Genomic DNA, 21470 nt, shown 5'->3' on the forward strand with positions numbered 1-21470 from the left:
GAAGCACAGATGTTTATGGTTCGTACGTAGACAGTCGCTCAAGGCAAAATGAAAGCGGAGAAGCGATCGCTTCAACATTTGCCTCTTCGGCGGACTCCGTTCGAGTGCTAAGGAATGAAATAATTTGCTCTTAGTTTACTATTCAAAATCTTTTCTTATGTTATAGTATACGTGTTCCTTTTTCCTTTGTAAGATTTGTTCGTGCAAGAATACGTGAAGTCGAAAGAGAACGGCTAAATCTGCTGGTTGTCCTTCTCGAAATGCCGCACTTGAGTGCTCTAGCATATGCAAATGTGGAACTTAAAATCGGTTTGCAAGAATAAAACAAGTGCCGTATTTCTGCAAACTGACTATAACTAAGCCCTTTGATGCCAAGACTATCTTGCTTTTGATTCCAGAGTTCGAACGTTAATTCCCGCGAAAGAATTCTTTTTGTTTGTTCGGTGGTTTCGGCCGACCACGCTTTGGAACGCGAGATGCCATCGGGCATCCCACTTACAAACGAATATTTTAACGGCAAAGTAAAAGAAACCAATAAAATAAACGCTCGAAATGAAGCACAGACAATGGTAGTTAAGATGTGAATATACTGCGTGAATATACTGCGTACGCGAGGATGCGCTTGGATTGTCGACCACAATTGAAAACGCTCGAAATTAGATGGCATTTAAAATCGCGGATTAGGCTCTTGAAACGCGCAAAGCATTAAATAAATATTGTACTGAAGAGCCAAGAATTTGGGGGGTGGTTGCGCACTAATAAAAGCCTTCTGGACTGGGAGTCAATCGGTTAATACATGGCAAATCGCTTTCAATATTATCATTTCCTGTACTCGTACTTCATGCAAAATAGTCAGTATCTCGAAGAGATCTCTGATTTATTATTATTTCAGAATCTCTCTTTTATGTCCCACATATTTTTAAGTAGCTTTATAGGGAAACGTAACGCTTAGGAATGAGGTGAAATTTAAAAGCAATTTCTGGTTAAAATTGTTAAAGATAAAACAATCTTTCAAATACCAGTCTGTAGCCTTTACTCGTTAAAGACTACAGACTGGTAGTCGAAAGCTTGTTTTATCTTAAAATTTTAACCTGAGATCGCTTTTAAATTTTACCTAATGTCCTTTCCTGGTTACCCGTCCATTTTTAAACTAAGGAATGAATTAAGAAATTTACACATCTGCCCTGATTTTAAAAACAAGGCCCCCAAACAGCCAGGGACCAGCAACTCTCTAAATCCTCCTGTGGGTTTGACAGAGGCCAGTGCCCGGTCACAGCTGATCTTTCAGGGTTAGGGTTAGGCCGGGTTGTTAGGTCAGCGCTCCAAACCGCCCCCTCCCCCTCCGCCACTCACCACCGTCGAATTTCTCAAACCGCAATGGCTTGGATTCTGGAGTCCACGTTTTGTCAAATACAGACAGATATTTCATGAAAAAACAATAAAAAGACAAAGACATTTCCAAAGAGGAGAGCAGAAACGGAACCCAAGTACTCATGTGAGGCGTTTTTGTATACTAGTAGACACGGTCTAATTCTTATCATACTCAGAAATAAAATTGATTAATTATACATAGGGGTGATCTGGAGGAAAATTTAGCAATATCAAATACACATATTCCTGCCCCCTTCCCCCATAAACTGTATTTTTTTCAAGACCGCCCAATATTCTTCAAATATATTTTGGAGCTCCCTTCCCCCTTCTCAGCCGAAGATAGGATTTCACTTCTCAATAGAGCTAAAATAAGAAAGACAAAACTTACAGCATAAAATAAAAAGACCCTGACTACCAGAAAAACATTATGAACCCCTGAAGTACTTATAAGAGAATACCTTAAGGTTACTATTGTTAGCGGCTACTAATTTTAGCGATTTTAGCGAGTTGGGCAAAAATCGCTAAATTTAGAGCTCGCTAAAATTTGTCTCGGTCACATTTAATACTCGTTAAATTTAAGTACCTCCCCTCCCACCCCAAAGGCAAACAAAATTAAGCATAGTCGACTTAAAAATTATTTTTAAAATAGATGCCGGTAACTTTGTTCTTTCTGGCAATGCAAATGTTTCTTCAATTTCAAGTGAGTTTGTTCTTTTTACTTATACCTAATCGTACCATTCTGGTACGCTTTGGCGGCATATCAGGCGAGTTTGGTCGAGCTATGGTTTACACGACATCACTAACTTTTTAAAATTTTCGGAAAATCGCTAAATTAAATAGTCGCTAAATCTTGCGTTGAAAAAATCACTAAAATTAGTAGCAGCTAAATATAGTAACCTTAAGGTAACTATTTCCATGAAGATGCAACAGAGTGCATTCTTAGCATTCTATCAGCACAGGAAGTAAGAAATGTACAAACAACCTCTGCAAAGCATGAAAAAAAAAACTGAGAATGAAAAGGTTGTTGGAGAAGTAACAACGTTAAGGATGTTTCTCTTCTCCATGACAGTAGCGAGAAGAGTTTGGATGTGACATCACTTGACTATGGAGGCAGGGAATGTGATTGCAAAGACTGAAAGTAATCTTGTCCTAATCCCTTGTGAGACTAAACGACAAGGGAAGTCGACAGCATGCACATACTATCTGCTATATTAGGTGTAATGCTACACCAGTGCAGTCAATATGCTGATGTCCGATCTCGTCCCGTGCTGTAATTGTGAGGCGCATCGAGCTTCGGGAAATAGAAGCACCATCACCATAACCATTACCACCATGTCAGGTTTTACTTTTATATTTTTTATTCTTTTAGGTCAGTTTCTAACAAGCATTTCTCTTCTTATGTTCAAGATATCTGCATCCAAGTTTGTTTAATAAACAATTCAGCTTTTTTTTTCTGAATTTAAACATAAATTTTGTTAAGCATTACCCTGTTGAAAAAAAGCAATCAAGAGATCATCCATGAAAAAATAGTATTTCTAGTTCGCAAAATTGTCTGAGCAATTGTTATTTTTATCTTCACAGAACACTATCCTGGGTCACATGTCATATAAATTCTGATTTCATAGTTCATATTTTCAATGAGCTAAGTTCACATCAGTACAAAATATTCTAAATGTTGATTTTTTTGATCAGGATAAACTGATGAAAAAAATTTGATTTAGAAAAGAATAATTTTGGAACCATCCCACCTCCTTGTTATAATGTTATCGATGCCCGACCTTAAATTCCCCCCCCCCCCCCCCCTTCCCCGACCTATAATTTATGAGCAGTCCCTAAGTAAGTGGCATATTTAAAAGTTCTGGTGGTAGATCCACTTGGACACCGCAGCTTTTGCTCGCAATGGGTGGCTTCTTTTTCGTTTCATTTTTTCCTTCCAAACCTTAACTTGCAGTTCCTTCTTTACACATTATTCAACTGGGAAGAAAACAGCTGTAAATAAAGGCTTGTGTAATATTCATTGTAGTCCTAATGAAGTTTACCTTTTTCACATCTCTCTGCTAAAATCTTGAGAAGAAAGTTCAGTTCCCCTTTGATCAAATCTGAACTTGTCGTAGCCATCTTAAAAAATTGAAATATAAACCAGTGTGTAACCGGTTTATAATGTCTTTTTAAGAGGAAGTTTTCATGCATTTCGCTTTCTGAGACTAATTTGGGGTTATCGTCGAATGCTCAGGCGTCACAAGATTAACGAAGTTTCTTAAAACTGCGCAAAAATAATATTTATGGCTATCCAGATGGATCGTTCCTAACTTCCTTTGGCTATTTCTTTTGCTATGTTTCCAGTTAGAGACCTTGGATACGTTACAGTGAAGAGCTGAAGGCGAATAACTTTCCAGCTCATTTCAAGACTTGCCAAACTTTCGATAGAACATCGCTCACTTTATGAGTATCAAAAACCGAAATGCCTACAGCTTCAGTGCGTGACAGCACAAGATGTCAAACGTATTACAGTTGATGAACATATCACATTTTAAAAATGTCTACGAAAAGAGGATTGAGATCAAAGACCTTCAGGTCTCAAAGAGCAGGTGTGGAACGAAGTGCCAAAGATGTAGAGATTGCAGCAAAAAAATTTCAGTAAACTTTTGAAGTTGATTTGTCCTAATTAGTTAAAGGAGAAGTTCACTCCAGAATGGCCATTAATTTTTTTTACGCCAATAAAAAGTTTATGCAAAGATATGTTATTCACCAAAATTTCAGCTTCTAACGAGCGCTTAAACCCTACGAAATCCTTTTCTGAAGTACCAAAAATTTGACAACTGAACGCCGCCATCTTGGAGCTGTTAATGTATGCGTGACGTCAAAGAGCTCAGCCTGAAGTTGAGCGGGAAAATTTTACTTACTTCAAACTACTTGTTTCTTTGTAGTGGCTTTTGTTTGTCAAAATGCCTGTTTGTGCAGCTCCATTTTGCTTAAACAGAGCTCCAAGAAATACAAAAAGAGGTATTTCCGTTTTTACCGTCTTTCAATATTTAAAGAACAATTGCTCAAAAGCGGACACAAATATTTGTGTGTTCCGGCGTTAAATAGGGGTCCGATCGAGTTCATTATCGAAGTGCAATTTTCTGCAACTTTTTCAGGTTGATCTATTATTACCTATCCTTCGAGACCCTCGATTTTTCTCGTCGTCCCGCTCGACAATCTGTCTCTGGGTCTCCGAGGATGATCATGTTACCAATGTTGCAGTGTTGCATACGGTACGTGCATGTTGCAATCAAGATTTGTGACAAACAGAACATAAACAACCAATAAGTCCATAAACGGCAATGTCGCCAATGTCCTTCGCGGTAATAAACGTCCTCCTCCACTGTTCGCGTCAGTCATGACGACATGAACGCGAACATTGCTGTTTTGTTTTGTTTACAGCATCCATCCTAGTTATTTTACGCCGGACGTTTCCTTGAACATTATAAAAAATTACCAAAGTAGCAGACCGTACCAGTTTGTCGTAGCAGTGCTACTGAAAAGAATATATTTACTTGTTTGCTTGACCACAAATAATCGCCGGGACCTCGATCAAACGCCCCCAGGGTTTATTTAAAAGTTAGCAGTTTTGACCCGGCGTTTATACGAAGCCGGCGTTTAATCGGGACCCGCGTTTAATCGAGAAAATACGACGAAGTCAACAACAACAACAAAGAGTTTGTCCGGTTGATGAAAAATCTTCCCTGAAAAAAAGTAAAAAGTGAAATAGCATAATCGTAACATTGGTTGGTATTGCGTCTGCCTTTTTTTCTTTTTTGTGGGTATTTTCACTCAGGAGACTGTATCTGTGATCTTCTTCAAAGCAGTCTTCCGTATAGTTTTCGGAACATACAAATATTTATGTCCGCTTTGCCAGGAATTTTCAGTTTCTGCCCATTCTTATAATCCATTCGCGAGCATTTTTTCTTTTAGATATTGAAAGACGGTGAAAGGTTTTTTGTATCTTTTGGAGCTCTGTTTGAGAAACATGGAGCTGCACAAAAAGGCATTTTGACAAACAAAACAAAACAAGGAGTTTTTAGTATTCAATCTTCAGGCTGAGCTCTTTGACGTCACGCATACATTACTAGCTCCAAGATGGCGGCGTTCAGTTGTCGAATTTTGGGCTACTTTAGAGAAAGATTTCGTAGGGTTTTAGCGCTCGTTGGAAGCTGAAATTTTGGTGAATAACATATTTTTGTATAAACTTTTTATTGGCGTAAAGAAAATAAATGGCCATTCTGGAGTGAACTTCTCCTTTAAAGAAATCTTCTGAATACCCCTTCCGAATAAGAACAGACCAGCTAGACCAGTTGTAGCTAGTTCGAGGACTTTTCCTTCGCGGACCGAGAGCTCTGGAGTAAGTGAAGCGAGGAAGTAAACTTTTTCAGCGAATTTTCAAAGAAGCCAGCAATTTTTCGGTTTTGAAGGTGTACGCCTTGTATGAATTAACATATCCTGATGGGAGTTAAAAACTGAAACTACAGATAAATAAACAATGCATAAATATTATCTTTATTGTAAGTGTCAAAAAGTTCTAGCATGCCTAAAAGGGCCCACTAATCGGGGACACTATTACCTAAAACTTAGTCATTGTAATATTTACAATATTCATATTTATCGTATCATTATGGCCTAATTTATTAAAAAAAATTGATTAACATATAAAGGCTACTTAAAGACGTCATTACAAGATATCGGCTTCGAAATAATTTTATAACAATACGACACCTTGCTATGTGTCCCATAAAATGTTATAATGATGAAGTTTGTCGGGTAACACAGTAAATTCACGTTTCCCGGCACGCGCTTTATAAACAAATTTTTCTCCGGTACCATTTATCGAATAAATACAAAACAATGAAAATTGTCAACAAGTAAAAGAAAAATGCAAACAATATTTTTTACGATTGCCTCAAATGCTCCAGTCTGGTTCTCTAAGTACGATGGTCAGAGTGGAGGATCCAATTACTCTTACCAAGTGTCAATAACAAACGGTTTCATTCAGACCGCATGAGAAATGTTGTATGTCAAAAGTCCAAGCACTTTAGTGAAGTCAGTTTAATGGAATGTCGTCTGTATTAACCACTTTTTGCTGAACAGCCCTCGCCCAAAAGGCGTTGACAAGCTCGAGATAACGGTCAAACTCGTCATCGGATTCGTCGGGTGAATCTTCAAGTGCTTCGTCGTTCTTTGCTTTCCTATTATTAACCACGTTTGGCTGATCTGGCCACGCAGTAGAGCTGTTTGAAATCCTGATGATGAAATCGAACAATCTGTCGCGTAAATCTCCATATTTGTCGTCCTTTTCCGCATGGTGTTTCATGAATTCAAATAGACTCTTCATTGCAGTAGGGGGTGCATCGCTCATCTGACCTCTGAGGTAGGTGTCCAAGAAGAGGTCAAGGAACTCTTTAGAGGAACCGGTGCAATTGAGGTCAAAATATCTTATTATAAGCTCTGTAAATTCTTCCACTGAAGAACAATTGAAACCCACTTGTGGTTGATTGAGCTGACGAAACATGTTGGCGACCTTGTGCAAAAATTGTATAAAACCTCCAGATGGTAGCATGTCAGATAATTTTTCCTCAGAATGGCCAAGCATTTTGTCGACGAAAGCCTCAATTGTTCCATAATTCTCTGCTTTCCAGATGTCGCCTTTCTTCAAATGGTTCTTCAGTATTTCAACTACACCTTGAATTGCAACAAGCACACGATGCTTTATGTCTGGTTCAGTTCTGATCCAAATCCAATAGTAAGCCCTTTTGTGCCAGAAGGCGTTAAACACTGTAGGGAACTCGCTCACTGGGATGCCATATTTCCTTACAAGCTCTCTAAGATCTTCCAATACGGACCTTTCAAGAGGGTCCATAGCTTGAAGCTTGCAATCGGTGGCCATGTCGTAAAAAGCCACATCGATCAAATTCTTGGTGACCTCTTGGTAAATATCATGCAGGTCATGGTATCGATAAACTGGACAGAGTTCCTGAGTAGCTTCTTTCGGCAGGAAAGGAACTGTTACCTTTTCTTTCCTACATTGGGTGTCACAGCTGCCTTTGGATGTAATTCCGTCCATTTCCCGATGTTTTTGAGCCGTGGCAGGTCTTCCAGAAGTTGATGCATATGGAGATGACACTTTCTTTGGATTTTTTGCCTTAGAAACGCATTCCTCCTTTATGACGTGTTTTGTCTCTTCTTGGCTCTTAATTAACTGCTTTGCCAATCGCACGGGGCTTTCCAAGATCTCCTCAACCTTCGCAGCCAGGAAGTCGAGGATCTCAGCGTTGCCAATGTAGTCTGCACCAAACAGATTGTATGATCTCACAAAAAAATGTCGCAAATCCTTCTTTCTAAGAGCTTCCGAAAGGTTTCCGAGAAGTTTCATCATGCAGTAGGCCCTGTTGCTTTCGTTCCACATCTTAGCACCGGTTTCTTCGATCGTTTGCAGAAAAATGTTCTTCAGATGAAATGACACCAGACTCTTTGGCTGAGTGGAAAGATAAGTGCGATGATATCTTTTAAAGCAACGATAACACTCACGCTGGATGTCGTTCATCTCTTGGCTTAGTAGATATTCTGCATGAGAAAAGGATATTCTGAAGTCGCACTCTGGTTTGCCATTGTTCTTTGGGGGCTTTACTACCAAGTGGCATCCCTCCTGAATGATCTTGTCGACAATGTCAGGGGTAGGCCATTTACGCTCTCTTTGGATCCACTCCCTTGCAACCTTCGGCCATCCACGGGATCTGAAGGCAGGGATGAAATCAAAACCGTTTTCAACTTGCTCAGTGACCTGGAATTTGGCTACCAGTTGCTCGTTTAATGTTCTGAACATATTTTTATCCCATCGATGATATCGTCTTTTCAGTTCCCTCTTTTCATCATCGTCTTTGCCATCTGGATGAAGTGATAGACCTTTAGAGGCCATCTCTTCTGTCTGTGTTAAGGACTTCCGTTTTTCTTTTGAGCCATTTTCGTACTCGTTGTATTCTCCACACTTTACATTTTTGTCACTGATGCCCTCCAATCCGCCATGTTCACTTATCTCTTTGCAAATGGGTTTTCCTGACAACTTCTTAGGTATAGGATTTTCCTGAAAATCTTTCGGCATTGTTGATTGACTTGAGGTGGATTCTAAAACTTCACGAGATGTCTGGTTGACAACACAGTTTGCTGGCATGCCCCCCGGGTGTGTTTTCTCGGTTGCTCCCGAGCAGTTGGTCACGTTTCCCTGGCTCTCTTTGCTGTCTTTCTTTTCTGGCGTGACGACTTTTTGATTGTTATTATGAACGGTTTTGCTCAATGATCGACTTTCGATACCTCTAAGCCGGGCTGTGAGTTTCTCATATCTATCGAAAATCTCTGGTAAATACGTAAAAACGTAATTTGGAAAACTGTTTGTTATACCTGGATGCACATAGTCTTTTATCAACAATAAAACATCGTTGAGAAATTCAGCGTGTTCTCTGGTATACTCGATTCCGTTGACTACACAGAAGAAATGAACGATGCACTCCATTTCAGCTGCTGCATCGTTAATGGGAAAATTTTGTGGGTCGGCTGTTAACATTTCACTGAATTTGGAAATATTATTTATCCAGTGAGACATAAAAAGACTGATAGCTGGACTGGTCGAGCCGTTCTTCAGCTGGGCGTTAAAACGGAATGGAAACATACCATGTTCCGCGAGCTGACAGAGAAGGGAAAGTGAGTCGACCAGCAAAGGTGCTGTAGATCCAAAAATTGCAGGATGAAAATTCTTTAAGGTTGAAGCGGCCACGTACTCTGTGTCTTCCACGAGACAGGACTGTAACACGGGATGATCGCTTCCCTTGATTCTCACGTGCAGTGGATTCTCGAGTGAATATTCCAACATTTCCTCGTGAATCATCAAATCATCTGAGTTTTGGAAGATCATGAAATCAGTCTCCAACATCATTGGGTTCGTAAAACTGTAAATCTTCAGCTGCGCTTCCATAAGCGCAGAACTTGATGCTATCATGATCAACTTCACTGTTGTTTGACTTGGAAGACAACTGCGGCAAAAATAAACTTGTTAAAAAATCGTTGTATTGCTTAAATATTTCACCGTTCTTGCCTCTCTCTGCCAAAGACTTGAGAATTAAATTTAGCTCTTCGTCTGGTTTTACGGCTTCCGTCGCAGCCATTTTACAAAATGAATTGTTAGTAGAGGGCTGGCTTAGGGTTTTATAAACATGCAAAAAAATGACAAATGTCATGGCAGTTTCATTTTCTTGGAGTATTTCAATGACGTTAAATTTGGATAAATTTTTAAGGATACAAAATTAGCGAGAAAACTTTAACACAACGTTTTGGTGTCGTCATGACATAATTTTCATTTAATTTAATTTCAGTTAGACTTTAATTTTTATTTTGTCACTTGAAAATGATGTCCTGGCGAATTGGACTATTTATGTACTGTTATTATATACTCAGACGTCACGAGATCTGCACGTGCTTTAAAAACGAAATAGTGTTTAGTGTTTTCAGCGAGAATTGAACGAAAGCAATATTTATCGCCATTCAGACCATTGCCTACACTCCCACTGCTTCTTTCTTTTGCCGTTTTTCGAGCTTATGTCCATGTATAAGATTTAGATGCGCTTTACTTTTCTGGTTCAATTTGAAGGGAGAATCAATCAACCAACCAACCAGCCATTCCACTTGCCAAAAAATAAATTTGATTTCTCTTTCCCCGTTTCAGTCGGCCCTTCCGAATGCAAAGTTAAGTGCGTGTGTATGTGTGTGTGTGTGTGTGGGGGGGGGGGGAGCTGTGTTAGACATAGAAAGAGGGGAGGGGGAGAGTAGGGTGCGGTGCGTTCCGTGGAAAGTAGAGGAGTATGAGAAATTGTATGAATAAACGAGGTAACATAAAGAAGCAGGGAATTTCGTCAGTTCGCTCGTCGGATTACGTTGTAGTATGACACATTAAAGACATGTTACATGTGCTCGATTTATATCTTTTTCCAACCCTAGTTTTACTAGCCCCCTGGACGGCACAATTTTCATGCATTTGGTGCTAGAACGTGTGTCGTCATCAGATTCCATTTGCATGCGATGAGGGGGGCCTTGGGTGGTTTTTGCGGAGAACGTTCTCCGAGTGTTTGCCAAAGTTGTTCTGAAACCAAATTTACCTTTTATCTTTTATTTACTAATAATTCAACAAAGCCCTGAAACGATGTTGTTTCTCGAACCTTATCGGGAAGCTAAAATTAAACGTTCTGAGACTGTACTGAATCGAGGACTTCAGCTCACTGAGACAGCTACGAGAAGAGCTTGCAGATGTTTCAGTTTAAAACATCACACTGGATTAAAAGCAAAACTCCATAACAATCAACAACAGTTTTAGTGAGTGACAGTGACAACTGAAAACCGACTGTAACAGCTGAAAAGCTGTGAAATGAAAGTCAACAATAGAATAAAAGTTCGAAAGTTTTACAAGAGCAACGTCGGAGTAACCTTTTTCGGACATTATAACAGCGCGGCAGAAGATTCTTAATGCTACCCCCTTGCAGTATGACGGGTTAAAATTACCCCTAGTTGCTAAATGCTAAAGAATTGAAAATCGTCCTACCCTTTAAGAAAGCAACTGACGTTATTAAACTGATGCATACCTTTCACAATTATTGTTTTTCCAGTTGAAAAACAAATATAAACCTGGAGATACGACGTTCTGCTAGGCAGGGTCGATTAAACGAACACTACTCATGGCAGATATAAATTCTACGACAGTTACCTGAGTTAGAAACTTCTAACGATTGTGGCCTAATGATTAGCGCGTTGGACTCCTGATCGAGGAGTTTGGGTTCTAGCCCTGCCCAGGGACTTGGCGTTGTGTCTTTAAGTCTCACTTCAAACTCATTACACAATCATGATTTATGAAGACAATTTCGAATGCTGCAGATGGTGACACAAACACGGTGTGACTTGTAAAGTAGTAATTACCAAATCAACAATGAGTTTTATTATCCGCGACAAATCTTTTAACATGCTAATACTAAATACTTTAAGTTTTGCAAGGTATAAATTCATTTAAGCATAAATTCTGACAGCTATATACATGAGTCAAAATCATGTACTCCTCAAATGGTATGGTACTGCCTACATAAACAAGAACTTTGCCGGCGTAATGGCGTCGGTCATATGTGCGGAGATTTGGGAATAACGAATTCAATATTTTCTCCACTATTCTATAAGAACTGTATGTGCAACATTAGAGGGGATTATGTTGGAAAAGTTTGAGAATTTAAAGGGCAAAGGATGGAGCAAGAAAGTTAACGTTTTTGAAACAGGTTAATGCGTAAAGCTCTGCAATGTTCTTATGTTCCAAAATAACCTTAGTTCCAAAACTGTCCAAATCGCTTGTAGCTATTTGATTCCACATTTCCTTGTCACTGAGTCCAGTCCAAATTATCACTCTTAAACTTCACCTTTCTACCATAGATCTCAGGCCTTCAGTGACACTTGCTTCTTAGCAGAGTCTAAAAAAAGAAAGATATATGTTACTTTTATATTTTATTTTCTCCGCACGTAGTAAGATTTTGCTTTTAATCTCACATTATCACTTCGTGATTGGGTTCCGTGTCGTCTTGAAGATGACAGGCAAGATCCATAATCTGAAGACCCAGGGTTCAAGTCTCATAATTATGAGAGAAGGTGATCCTACCAGTAAAAAGGAATTGTAAGGTCTTAAATTATTCTGGTTCTTGATTGATCTGAAAGTCAAGTATCTTGACTCTGTTTTAAAAAAATACCGACATCTTAAGGGTTGTCATGGCAATTAATCACAAATTAGACCATGTAATTAAAAGAAACTTCCGGAAACTGTCAAGTGTCTTCAGCGTGGTCACCTAGTTTAACACGTTAATAAAATTATTGATTGTTTTATTGAATTCCATTTAGCATCTTGGACTTTCCCAAAGAAACCCTTGGGAGCACTCCCCACAGCGGACTAGATGAAAAGTCGATTCAGTTTAGTATTTCAAGGGGTTATTCAAGAAGAAAATTAAGAAAAGGGATGCTGTATCCCTTTTGTAAGTATGTGAAAGGGGTACCATTTTCTATCGAAAGTACACGAAAGGGATACCTTTTCTGTTGAAAATGGTATACAAAAGGGTAAGGATTTAGACAAGGGAAGGAGCCTCCCCATACAAAAATCTTTCAAGTACCACCCCGCCTTCAAGAAACACCCCCTTAGTAACAGAAGAGATCCACACTAAGTCCACTAACCTTGATATTTTTACCCTTCTTGTTAACAATGTGATACGTGTAGTCTTTTCTATATATGGGCAGACCCACATCGTTGCTTAGCAACTGACAAGTCTTCAGCGATTGACCAATAGCGTGATGGTAATTGTATGCTTTACAGTCTTTTTGTCGTATGCAATAGTCCCAGCACTGGAGTTCAGAGACAACCTTCAGCTCAAGTGTGACATCGCTTTCCAGGAACTGATTGAGTACTGGTTTACTTCTTAGAATGGGAGCGTCACGGCAGCTACCTTTAAAAGAAGTAAAGATGATGGTCATATCAATGTCATGTCGTGACAGTGTCACCCCATATCATGTTATATTTTGTTGGAGGTCCTGGGTAGAAGGGTCAGTTATAGCCTCCAATACAAATGCTATTTGGGATCGTAACGCAATCTTTTCGAACGCGTGACGATCCCAAAGGACGTTTACGCTGGAGGCTAGCAAAGTAGCACGCATGCCGTTCCTTCTTTGACATATGATGTCACGTCATTCCTTTTCTTGCCCTAGTGCACATTGTTACGTCACGTCAAGCCTTGTCACGCTATGCTTAAGTAAACCAACAGTCTTATTTAAAAGTTCGTTACTTAAGCAGAGGGGCATTCTGTCTGCGCATGTGTAGCAAATGGGATTTCATGAAGTTATCCGCTGAAACGCGCCTGCTCAAAAATAAACATGGCGGTCCGTGCAGTAAGGATGGGCCGATACCGGTTTTTCAAAACGATACGATATCGATACGATATTTGCCTTTTTTCTCGATATCGATATCGATATCGATATTATGACGTCATTTTCGTACTGACATCATTGGTATGTCACGTGATTTGATTGACCATACAAAGGACAGTCTTGGCATTATAAATATTACCCAGGGATATTGATTTTTTGTTTTTTTGTTTCACTATGGAGTAGATCAAGTCAAGGCAATAGAAAAATCCAAATATTGACAAGAACATCAATATTTGTTTGCGCAAAAGTGCATTTTTAAACGTCAGGTGCTGACCAGAAGACTGCAGGCTCAGGTCACGTGTGCAGTATCGAAAACGTATCGAAAGTGCGATATTTTTCGAAAGTATCGATACTTTTCAACATTGTCAAAATATCGATGTATCGAATATTTGGTATCGAGTATCGGCCCATCCTTACCGTGCAGCGATCGCAAAGAACTTCTTTCATGTCTCGTCTTCTCTTTTCAATCGCCAAAAATGTGAAAAAATCACAGAACAGCCGTGCGATATGTGTAGAAAAAGTCGCAGTAATTTAATTTTAGAAATAGAAAAACCCGCGGATGAATTTAAGCCTTGTTTTTGGTGTGGAAGTCTGCAGACCAGGAGATCTCTGTGAAGCTGCTGTGAGGGTTACAGAAGGTTCTTCAAGAACATAGACGGAATGGAAAGACATTTTAGTTTCTTTCAGTTTTTTTCTGCGTACAACCTCGTCTATAGGTACAGTTTAAAGCTGCCAAGCTGCCAGGAATTTACTCGCAAATACGAATGATGTATTTATGTAAGCATATTATGGAGTAAAGAAATTAAAGTAATATGCCTGTCTTTAGTTTAATGAATGTTTGTTAGCATGAACGGGAATACCCCAGGACGACTTCCTAAAAAAAATGGCAGTGTTTTTGTCAAGAAGCTGAACTGAATAGTGCTAGAGATGTTGTAGTGTTACCTGGAGAAAACTACTTTCTTAGAGAACAAGTAACCTTTGCCTTTCAAGTGTAGCGAAGTAGGACCTTGTCGTTGTTTGGTTGCTAAACTATGGCTTAAAATAACCTTTTAAGTGTCGGGCATTTAGACAAAGTAAAAGTGGCTAAAAGGTAGCATTGAAACTCCTTAAATTTGAATATTATAGACCAAATTGATAGTACTTCTGTTTGGTTCTTCCAAGTAAAGATGCTAGAGTCCATGGAGTATGTTCAGATGATTCCCACTGTCATGACAGTTTTTTTTTTTTAAACATTTTATGCAAAAATGCAAACAAAGTTACATTTAAAATCCCTCTGCTTACAACTGGAAGAATCATTGCTCACACAAGACAATTATCCAAAACTTAAAGAAGGGATCAACACTGCTTACAGACACTCCTCTGCCATTTTACCCTACCAGGCCACATTTTTGCATTTCCCTTCATAAAAGGTAAAATAAAATGCGGTGGTATAATTAAGTGTTTTTACTTTCTGAATTTTAAAATGTTTTAATAGGTTGTTCTTAGTGCTCCGTTTTTTCAAAGTGCAAGAATTAAGAGTTGCAAAAAAAAAATGAGGAGAATGACAGCTCTACAAGAGTTTGGGTGGCAAGCAACAGCATTAACCATAACCACTGCCATATACTTTGTGGTTCCACCAATTCTGTGCTCTCTTTCAGCATAGGGAAAAGACGAAAAAATGGTCATGAATAGTACAATAATTTGGACGGTTAAGGTGACAATCCACTACAATGTTATTGACAGTGGTAGATTGTCCCCTTAACTCACAAAATACAACTGGTAATACCACAACAGCAGTGTCAGAAACAGTTCCATTTATTATTTAAATCAAAATGTGCTACAGGGTTTGCTAACACACAAGGATAACCCTTTGAATGTATATATTTTAATTTGCATATGCTTAGGAGAGGCTTAGGTAATTATATGAGAACGTTTGTCGCCATTCAGCCTGGAGATTACATGGCCAGTTGCCTGTTTTACTGTAGACCAATTATATACCAGTCAGTTAATAAGTTCATAAGTTGCAAATTATCCTGATCTGGTCAACACCCTTGAGGAACATTCTCTTATTACACATGATCATTCCATGTACTCAATTCCATCTACTTCAGTTTCTGGAGAAAGTTGTATTTATGATAGCTTGCCCTCGAACTTGACATTGCAGCCATCCATTCTGTCAACGGTCCCAACAATTTTTCCTGCTGTGCATTCCCTAAAACAGTATAGAGAACACATTGTTAGTTTCTTTTCACCCTTCTTAAAAACTGTATTTCCAAGAAGCTGCACAGAGCAAACATGGCTGTGTTAACTAGGTCTAAGAAATAAAAGCAATGATGTAATGGCAAAACAGCAAAATAGCATTTACCGGTACATGTAAATAAACAATTGGCAAAAAGCTATTATAAAAAGATTTTGTGTTTTAGAAATACATGTATGTACATTTCGGTAGGCTAATTTTAGGGAGGTATGCCTCTATTTGCTCAATGTATTTATTGCAATTTACCTATTGCCCATGATGTGCTGAAAAATTTAATTTTTAAAGAAAAACACTGTTTTTGGACAGGAAAAGTGACAGAAATTAGACAGTAGTCATGTAAACTTGGACTAGGCTATTAACAGTTAAAAAATATTTACTTTTTTTCTGCAAACGTACCAATGTTGTATAATTTTCATTCTGGAATTAACTTGATTACATTTATTTTGTATTCACTTTGTATCAAAAGAAAAATTATATTTTAAAAAAAATATCACCTGCACAGAACAGAGAAGGATTTCACACATGTATAAACAAGGAACAGTGAAAGTATTTTGTTGTCAACTCTTTTGTAACAGTACAATATTTTAAAATACATATTCACACACTGCAATAAGGCAATGAATTATTGGTTTCAGCTCAAGCTCCAACAAAATTCTTAATTTCTTCGTGAAGGGCTTTATTAAGCTTCAAAGGCCAACTTTGACTGAAACTGTTCCAAAACATTTCCTTCTGCTATAAACCAGACTGCATTCTCCAAACATTTTCCTTGCATAACTACCGTTGTCATTAAAAAATAAAAATCGAGCGAGCTCCTATGTATTGCTAGTCGTTTGCAAGTAAGAGGCATTCCAATGAAATAAAGCTTACGCCATTCGGTTCGAAATCTACATATTCGTACACAGAATGACCATCTTCGACTGCAAACGCCAGAAGTTTTGCTTCACAAAATAAGGTGCAGGCATTTTTCTTGGATAAATAAACTAGACATAATGAAAGAGGAACAAGCAAAGAAAGTCTTGATAGTATTGCGGAACTTGGGGGCGAGTCAAATAAAAGAGATTTTCACTTGTTTTTACTCAAGAGAGCACTTGAAGGCAAAAAAAAAATGCAACGACAAAATTCCCACTAAAACGAAGGAAAAAATAAATTTAAGTCAAAGTGTGACATAACGAGACTGCAACCACGGCAAAGGTAAATCACTACATACCTTGTGCAAAAGATTTGTAGAGCTGCAAGACCAAAGACCTCTGTGATCCACGGCTTGGAAAAACTACTAAAATTTGCCAAATTAAACTTTACCAAAAGCTCTCATAAGAAGATTAAAATCTTGCACACTGGAACATTTTTTAAAGCCTGGAGTCCTATACGGCTGTAAAGAGAAAGGAAAGACAATGTTGTCTGGAGTGATTTGAAACTTGGGGGCGGTTGGAAAGAAAATCTGAAAATCCACCGAAGCGCGCTCACACTTTGAAAATGGCGCCGACGATCTGGAATTCTGATTTATCTGGCGCATGCGCAGACAAAATGCCCATGTGCTCGTTACTTATAAAAACTTGATTTTTACCTCTGTTTAAAATTAGCCCCGGAACTTTGTCCCTTACTGAATTTACTAGTTCAAGGTTCCCAGCTTTTCACTAGCCTGCGAGCAGGCTCACCTTGAGGCAGGCGCGAATATACCTTGGGGCACGCGCGACTGGCGAGCAAAGCGATACGGCGGGAGGAGACTGGTGGAGAGGCGCTCGCTGTCGCGGCTTCGCCGCTCCCATTTCACTCTCGCGCGCGTGCCCCAAGGTGAGCCTGCTCGCAGGCTAGCTTTCACACACAGCGGACTATCCGTTATCCGAGTTCTTTGCTTTTGCTTTTGTTTCAAAATGACTTCTTCAAACGAAGAAGAGATTCAGTTGATTTGTTTGAAAACCAAAACAAACCAAAAAATGTTTAAGACAAACCTCATTTTGATACAGAGACAAAATGGCTTACTTGCCATTACGTCACTACGGTTACCTGAATCGGGTTGTTTTTTCTTGGTTCTAAAACATTTTGATAGGAGATTGTCAGCTCTTTTGAAAACGCAGCACTCATCACTGAGTTGTCTACATTGCTCTTCCGTGATACTTGAGCCTGATCCATGACATGGTTTAGAGGCTGCGACTGCAGCAAACGAGCATTCTTAAACAAGAAGTACGGGACATTTTAAACATTTTAAAATAGAATGGTACAAACAATACTTTATGAAGCAACTCTAGCTGTTACTACAAGCCGATTAAGGTAAATTAACCGAGGTAGCGAAATTAAAAAAAAAGAAATTTCAAAGCTGACTTTTCGAGCGTTCGCTCTATGTCGGAGCCGCAAATCGGAAAGCCGTTTTTGTTTTTGCTTCGACGAAGGACTAACGTTTCAACCTGTTCTAAACGCCCGCTTTCTAAATTCGCAACGGCAGTTAATTTACCTTTAGTATTAATTTGCAACTTCGAGTTGACAATTAGAAGTTTAGTTTATCATTTGCCAGTCCGGGGGGATTTTGAAGGGTTGCTTCAAGGCCTCTGGATTTTTATATCCTTTCATATCCCTGGGTAGGGTAAATGTACTCTATATAGGAAGTCTTAAAACGCGTTTTCATTAGAAACTAATAAACCCAGAAAAACAAGTAAAACAGGAAAAGCTGTTGCTTATTGCTTACCAGTTGTCATGACGTATCTCAGAGTTAACATAAAGCACAACAAGCTTATTTCACTTTGTGAATTGTAGACCAGAAATGACAGTTTTAAACCTGCAAATCAAAATAGATACAAAAACAACGTAAAAGAAAAGACCAGAAAGGGATTAAAATTAATTCAGCTACATTGTGTTTTCGTAATGTCATTGACGTCGTACGTTATTTCGGATAGAATCGGAGAGGATTTCAGTGTCTGTCGGAGAGAATCGTAATGTCATCGAAGTCGTAAAATCGTCGGATACGATCGGAGAGAATTTCGGTGTCTTTCGGAGAGAATCGCAATGTTATCGAGGTCTGGAAGTCGTAAATCCTTTCGGATGAGGTCGTAGTCTTTCGGAGAGAATCGTAATGTCATCGGAGTCGCAAATCTTTTCGGATTTACCTCGTCAACAGTCGTGGGAAATGTCAGTTTACACCTGCAGCACTTTGTTGACAAACCAACTAAAGTCAAAACAACAAAATACAACAAAATATGAATGCAAATTTAGCGAAGATAATTTTCCCAATATTAGCGCAGGTGTAAAGGAAACTGCAAAAGACAAATTATTTTATAATAGCCAGGGCCGGTGTCCATTCGTTTTCCGTCGTTGCCGTGTAAAGTTGAGGGGATTCGAGGGAATCTTTGCTTGTCAGTGGAGGAAACCCCAATGAAAGCATTGAGTAACACTTGCAAACGATTCGCAAGTTTGTTTTGCACTATTTTGCACAATAAAAGTTTGAAGTTTTCGTTCCATTTTAGATTGGGAGATTTATAATGGAGTCAACACAGATCGAAGAGATTTTCCGGTTTCAGAAAATTATTCGAGAAACACGATGAAGAATCATTTTAAATAGACTTTTATCTGCAGTAATATGTTTATAACGTTGTCAAAGTTTTGTTTTCTGATAGCTCATTGATCTCTAACAACGCTAAAAGCCTGCAAAAATAAATTAAAAATTAAGATAATCACAAGTTCTTTGGATTAACTCTTGGTCTGAAACTGCCAACATACAAATTCTTCTCACAGGTCTCCAAACGTTTCTTATCGTTCTAGTTAAAAGAATCTGTTCGTTTATCAAAGCAATTCCCTTTCAGTGATCGTTGTGTTAATTCTCTATTCCTTAAGCTTCCTTATGTATTGATATCACAAAGAGAAATCGAGTTTTGGTCAATTGTAACGTTGCATGAATTAAGTACAAATTAAACGCAAATGACTTACCTAAACGCATTATAACTGATGCTAACGAATATGAAACCAGGCTTGTCTTCGGCTAAAGTTAATTTTTTTAAAATTGATGTTTGGCTAGCTGATATTTTAGGCTTTAAAACGAAAAAAAAACTTGTCTTTATTTGGTGAATTTTGATTGGTTAAATGAACATTTAGTAAAATGCAATATTTTTTGCTAGCAGCTGAAGAAATAGTTGTTTTGCAAAGTGTTTATCTTCGTGTCAATATCGAATTAAAAAAGGTGCCTGTATGTTATAGAAAACGGTGAAAACAAATCAAAACAGCAACAACTACAAGAGGGTACAATTAGATGGGCAAACAATTATTTCAAAACACCACATTTTCTTTTTGTAAAATTTAATATTTACTCTTTTTGTTTAATAAAATTATTGCGCAAAATGACAAGTTCAGCTATTAGCCACTGCTCTTATCTGAGACTGTGAAAGCTTGGCATAAAAAAGAAATTAAAATAGAGTAGGAACGCTTTACTTTCAATCACTTTGCCTGCTAAATTAAAGTAACCGTTGACTATAAATCGCGGAAGCTTCAAAACATCGTTTAGCGTCAAGTTTGGAACCGCACTCGATCATCGTTATGAATGGCTTCATATAAAGAGGCTTCAAATGTCTCTTCGCAAAGGCAAAAAGTGTTACGATAATAACATAACATAACATACATTCTTTATTCAAGACGCAAAGTTACAACGTAAAAACAAAAAGAAAAAAGGCATCTAGAAAAGGAAGTTACGAGGTTAACCCTATATAAAAACTCCCTAAAATAAAACAAAATTACAGAAAATATATAAAAACTAAAATCCTTAATAAAAAAAATTTAGGTATAATTTAAGCTTTGATTTATTTAAGTCTCTTGGTAAATTATTCCACAGCTTTACTATTCTAATAAAAAAGAATGTTTATAACAATTAAGTCTAGCAGTTTTGATATAGAATTTGGCGAAGTTTTCACTGAGATTTTGAAGGATACAATCTTGGCTTAAGTAACCGACTGCTCTATAAAAAATTTTACACGGCAAATGTAACAAACATCCCAAATTTGCTTCGATAAAGCAACAAATGTCAACCTTTCCGCGAAACGAAAAAGTCGGAAAAGTGCCAACATATACATATAAAAAAAAAGCTGCAATTAACCCATGGACTTAAAAGGCCAGATCACGGTCTTGTACTACTTGTGACGTCATCCCTTCTCACAAATAACGACTGCTTTGATACATTTCTTTAATTTTTCCAGTTTTATTAAGCAAAATGGCGAACTTTGACAATCCATACGCAGTTTGGCTCGATTTTGTATAACTTTCAGACTTTTGAATCTAAGAAAACTTTTACGTCCAAGATGGCGTTTTAAATTAGCGTCATAACCACGTGGAGCCCAGGCTCACATTATGACCACTCGGTCCAAATGTCAGCGGCAAAATGACAAGGATTTATATGAAACTTACCGAAAGAAAATATAATAAACAGCCAGTAAGGTTTACAGTTCGCATCATATGTTGTCTATGTGATGTTTCTTGAGTGTTCTGAAGAACTTAAACCACATTTAAAAAATATTACAAGGTAGAGCACTTGCTACGCACATACACTTGACTCTGTTTGATGAAAGGAAGCCAAAAATTGGCTTTGATAGGTCCCACTTACTCCAAAATTACGCACGGATTCAGTTCGAAGACCAAACTTTCAAAGCAGGGAAGTTTAAACTCGCATGCTATTTTCTGCGCTTAACGAATACGAAAAATACAACAAGGAATTGGTAACTTTCGGCTTTCCCCAGCACCTTGTGTTAAATCTGCGAGCTCTATTGGGTCTGTCAAACTTTAACTTAAAAAAATAAAAACTATGTTACGCGTTTTAGCATTTTTTAATTTCAGTTGTATATACAGTGAGCGCACAAATGTTAAACATTTT

The 21470-nt window shown here is 38.2% G+C and overlaps 1 protein-coding gene and 1 pseudogene across 2 annotated transcripts; both read right to left on the reverse strand.

Moving 5' to 3' along the window:
• Nucleotides 1-6451: 6451 nt before the first annotated feature.
• On the reverse strand, nucleotides 6452-9563 carry LOC144667302 (uncharacterized; annotated as a pseudogene).
• Nucleotides 9564-11847: 2284 nt separating this feature from the next.
• LOC144628255 (uncharacterized) lies at nucleotides 11848-21095 on the reverse strand. Of its 2 annotated transcripts, none has more exons than XM_078486325.1 (5): nucleotides 21008-21095; nucleotides 18309-18398; nucleotides 17633-17797; nucleotides 12646-12914; nucleotides 11848-11897 (listed from the first exon to the last, which is right to left on the reverse strand). In XM_078486325.1, exons 2-5 carry the CDS (start codon nucleotides 18337-18339, stop codon nucleotides 11871-11873), a joined length of 492 nt encoding a protein of 163 aa, XP_078342451.1. In that variant the 5' UTR covers nucleotides 18340-18398; nucleotides 21008-21095; the 3' UTR covers nucleotides 11848-11870. The 2 variants fall into 2 exon arrangements, with proteins under 2 accessions (XP_078342451.1, XP_078342450.1); XM_078486324.1 differs by lacking the exon at nucleotides 21008-21095 and adding an exon at nucleotides 19544-19587.
• Between the last annotated feature and the right edge of the window lie 375 nt (nucleotides 21096-21470).

This window comes from Oculina patagonica, chromosome 10, assembly GCF_052425735.1.
Source record: "Oculina patagonica isolate OP01 chromosome 10, crgOcupat, whole genome shotgun sequence".
Lineage (NCBI taxonomy): Eukaryota > Metazoa > Cnidaria > Anthozoa > Scleractinia > Oculinidae > Oculina > Oculina patagonica.

Coding starts and splice junctions, on each gene's coding strand:
- LOC144628255 (XM_078486324.1), bottom strand. Junction 17,798..18,308: donor GAGATACGTCATGACAACTG/GTAAGCAATAAG, acceptor TTCTTGTTTAAG/AATGCTCGTTTGCTGCAGTC. Junction 11,898..12,645: donor AGAAGGGTAAAAATATCAAG/GTTAGTGGACTT, acceptor TTCTTTTTTTAG/ACTCTGCTAAGAAGCAAGTG.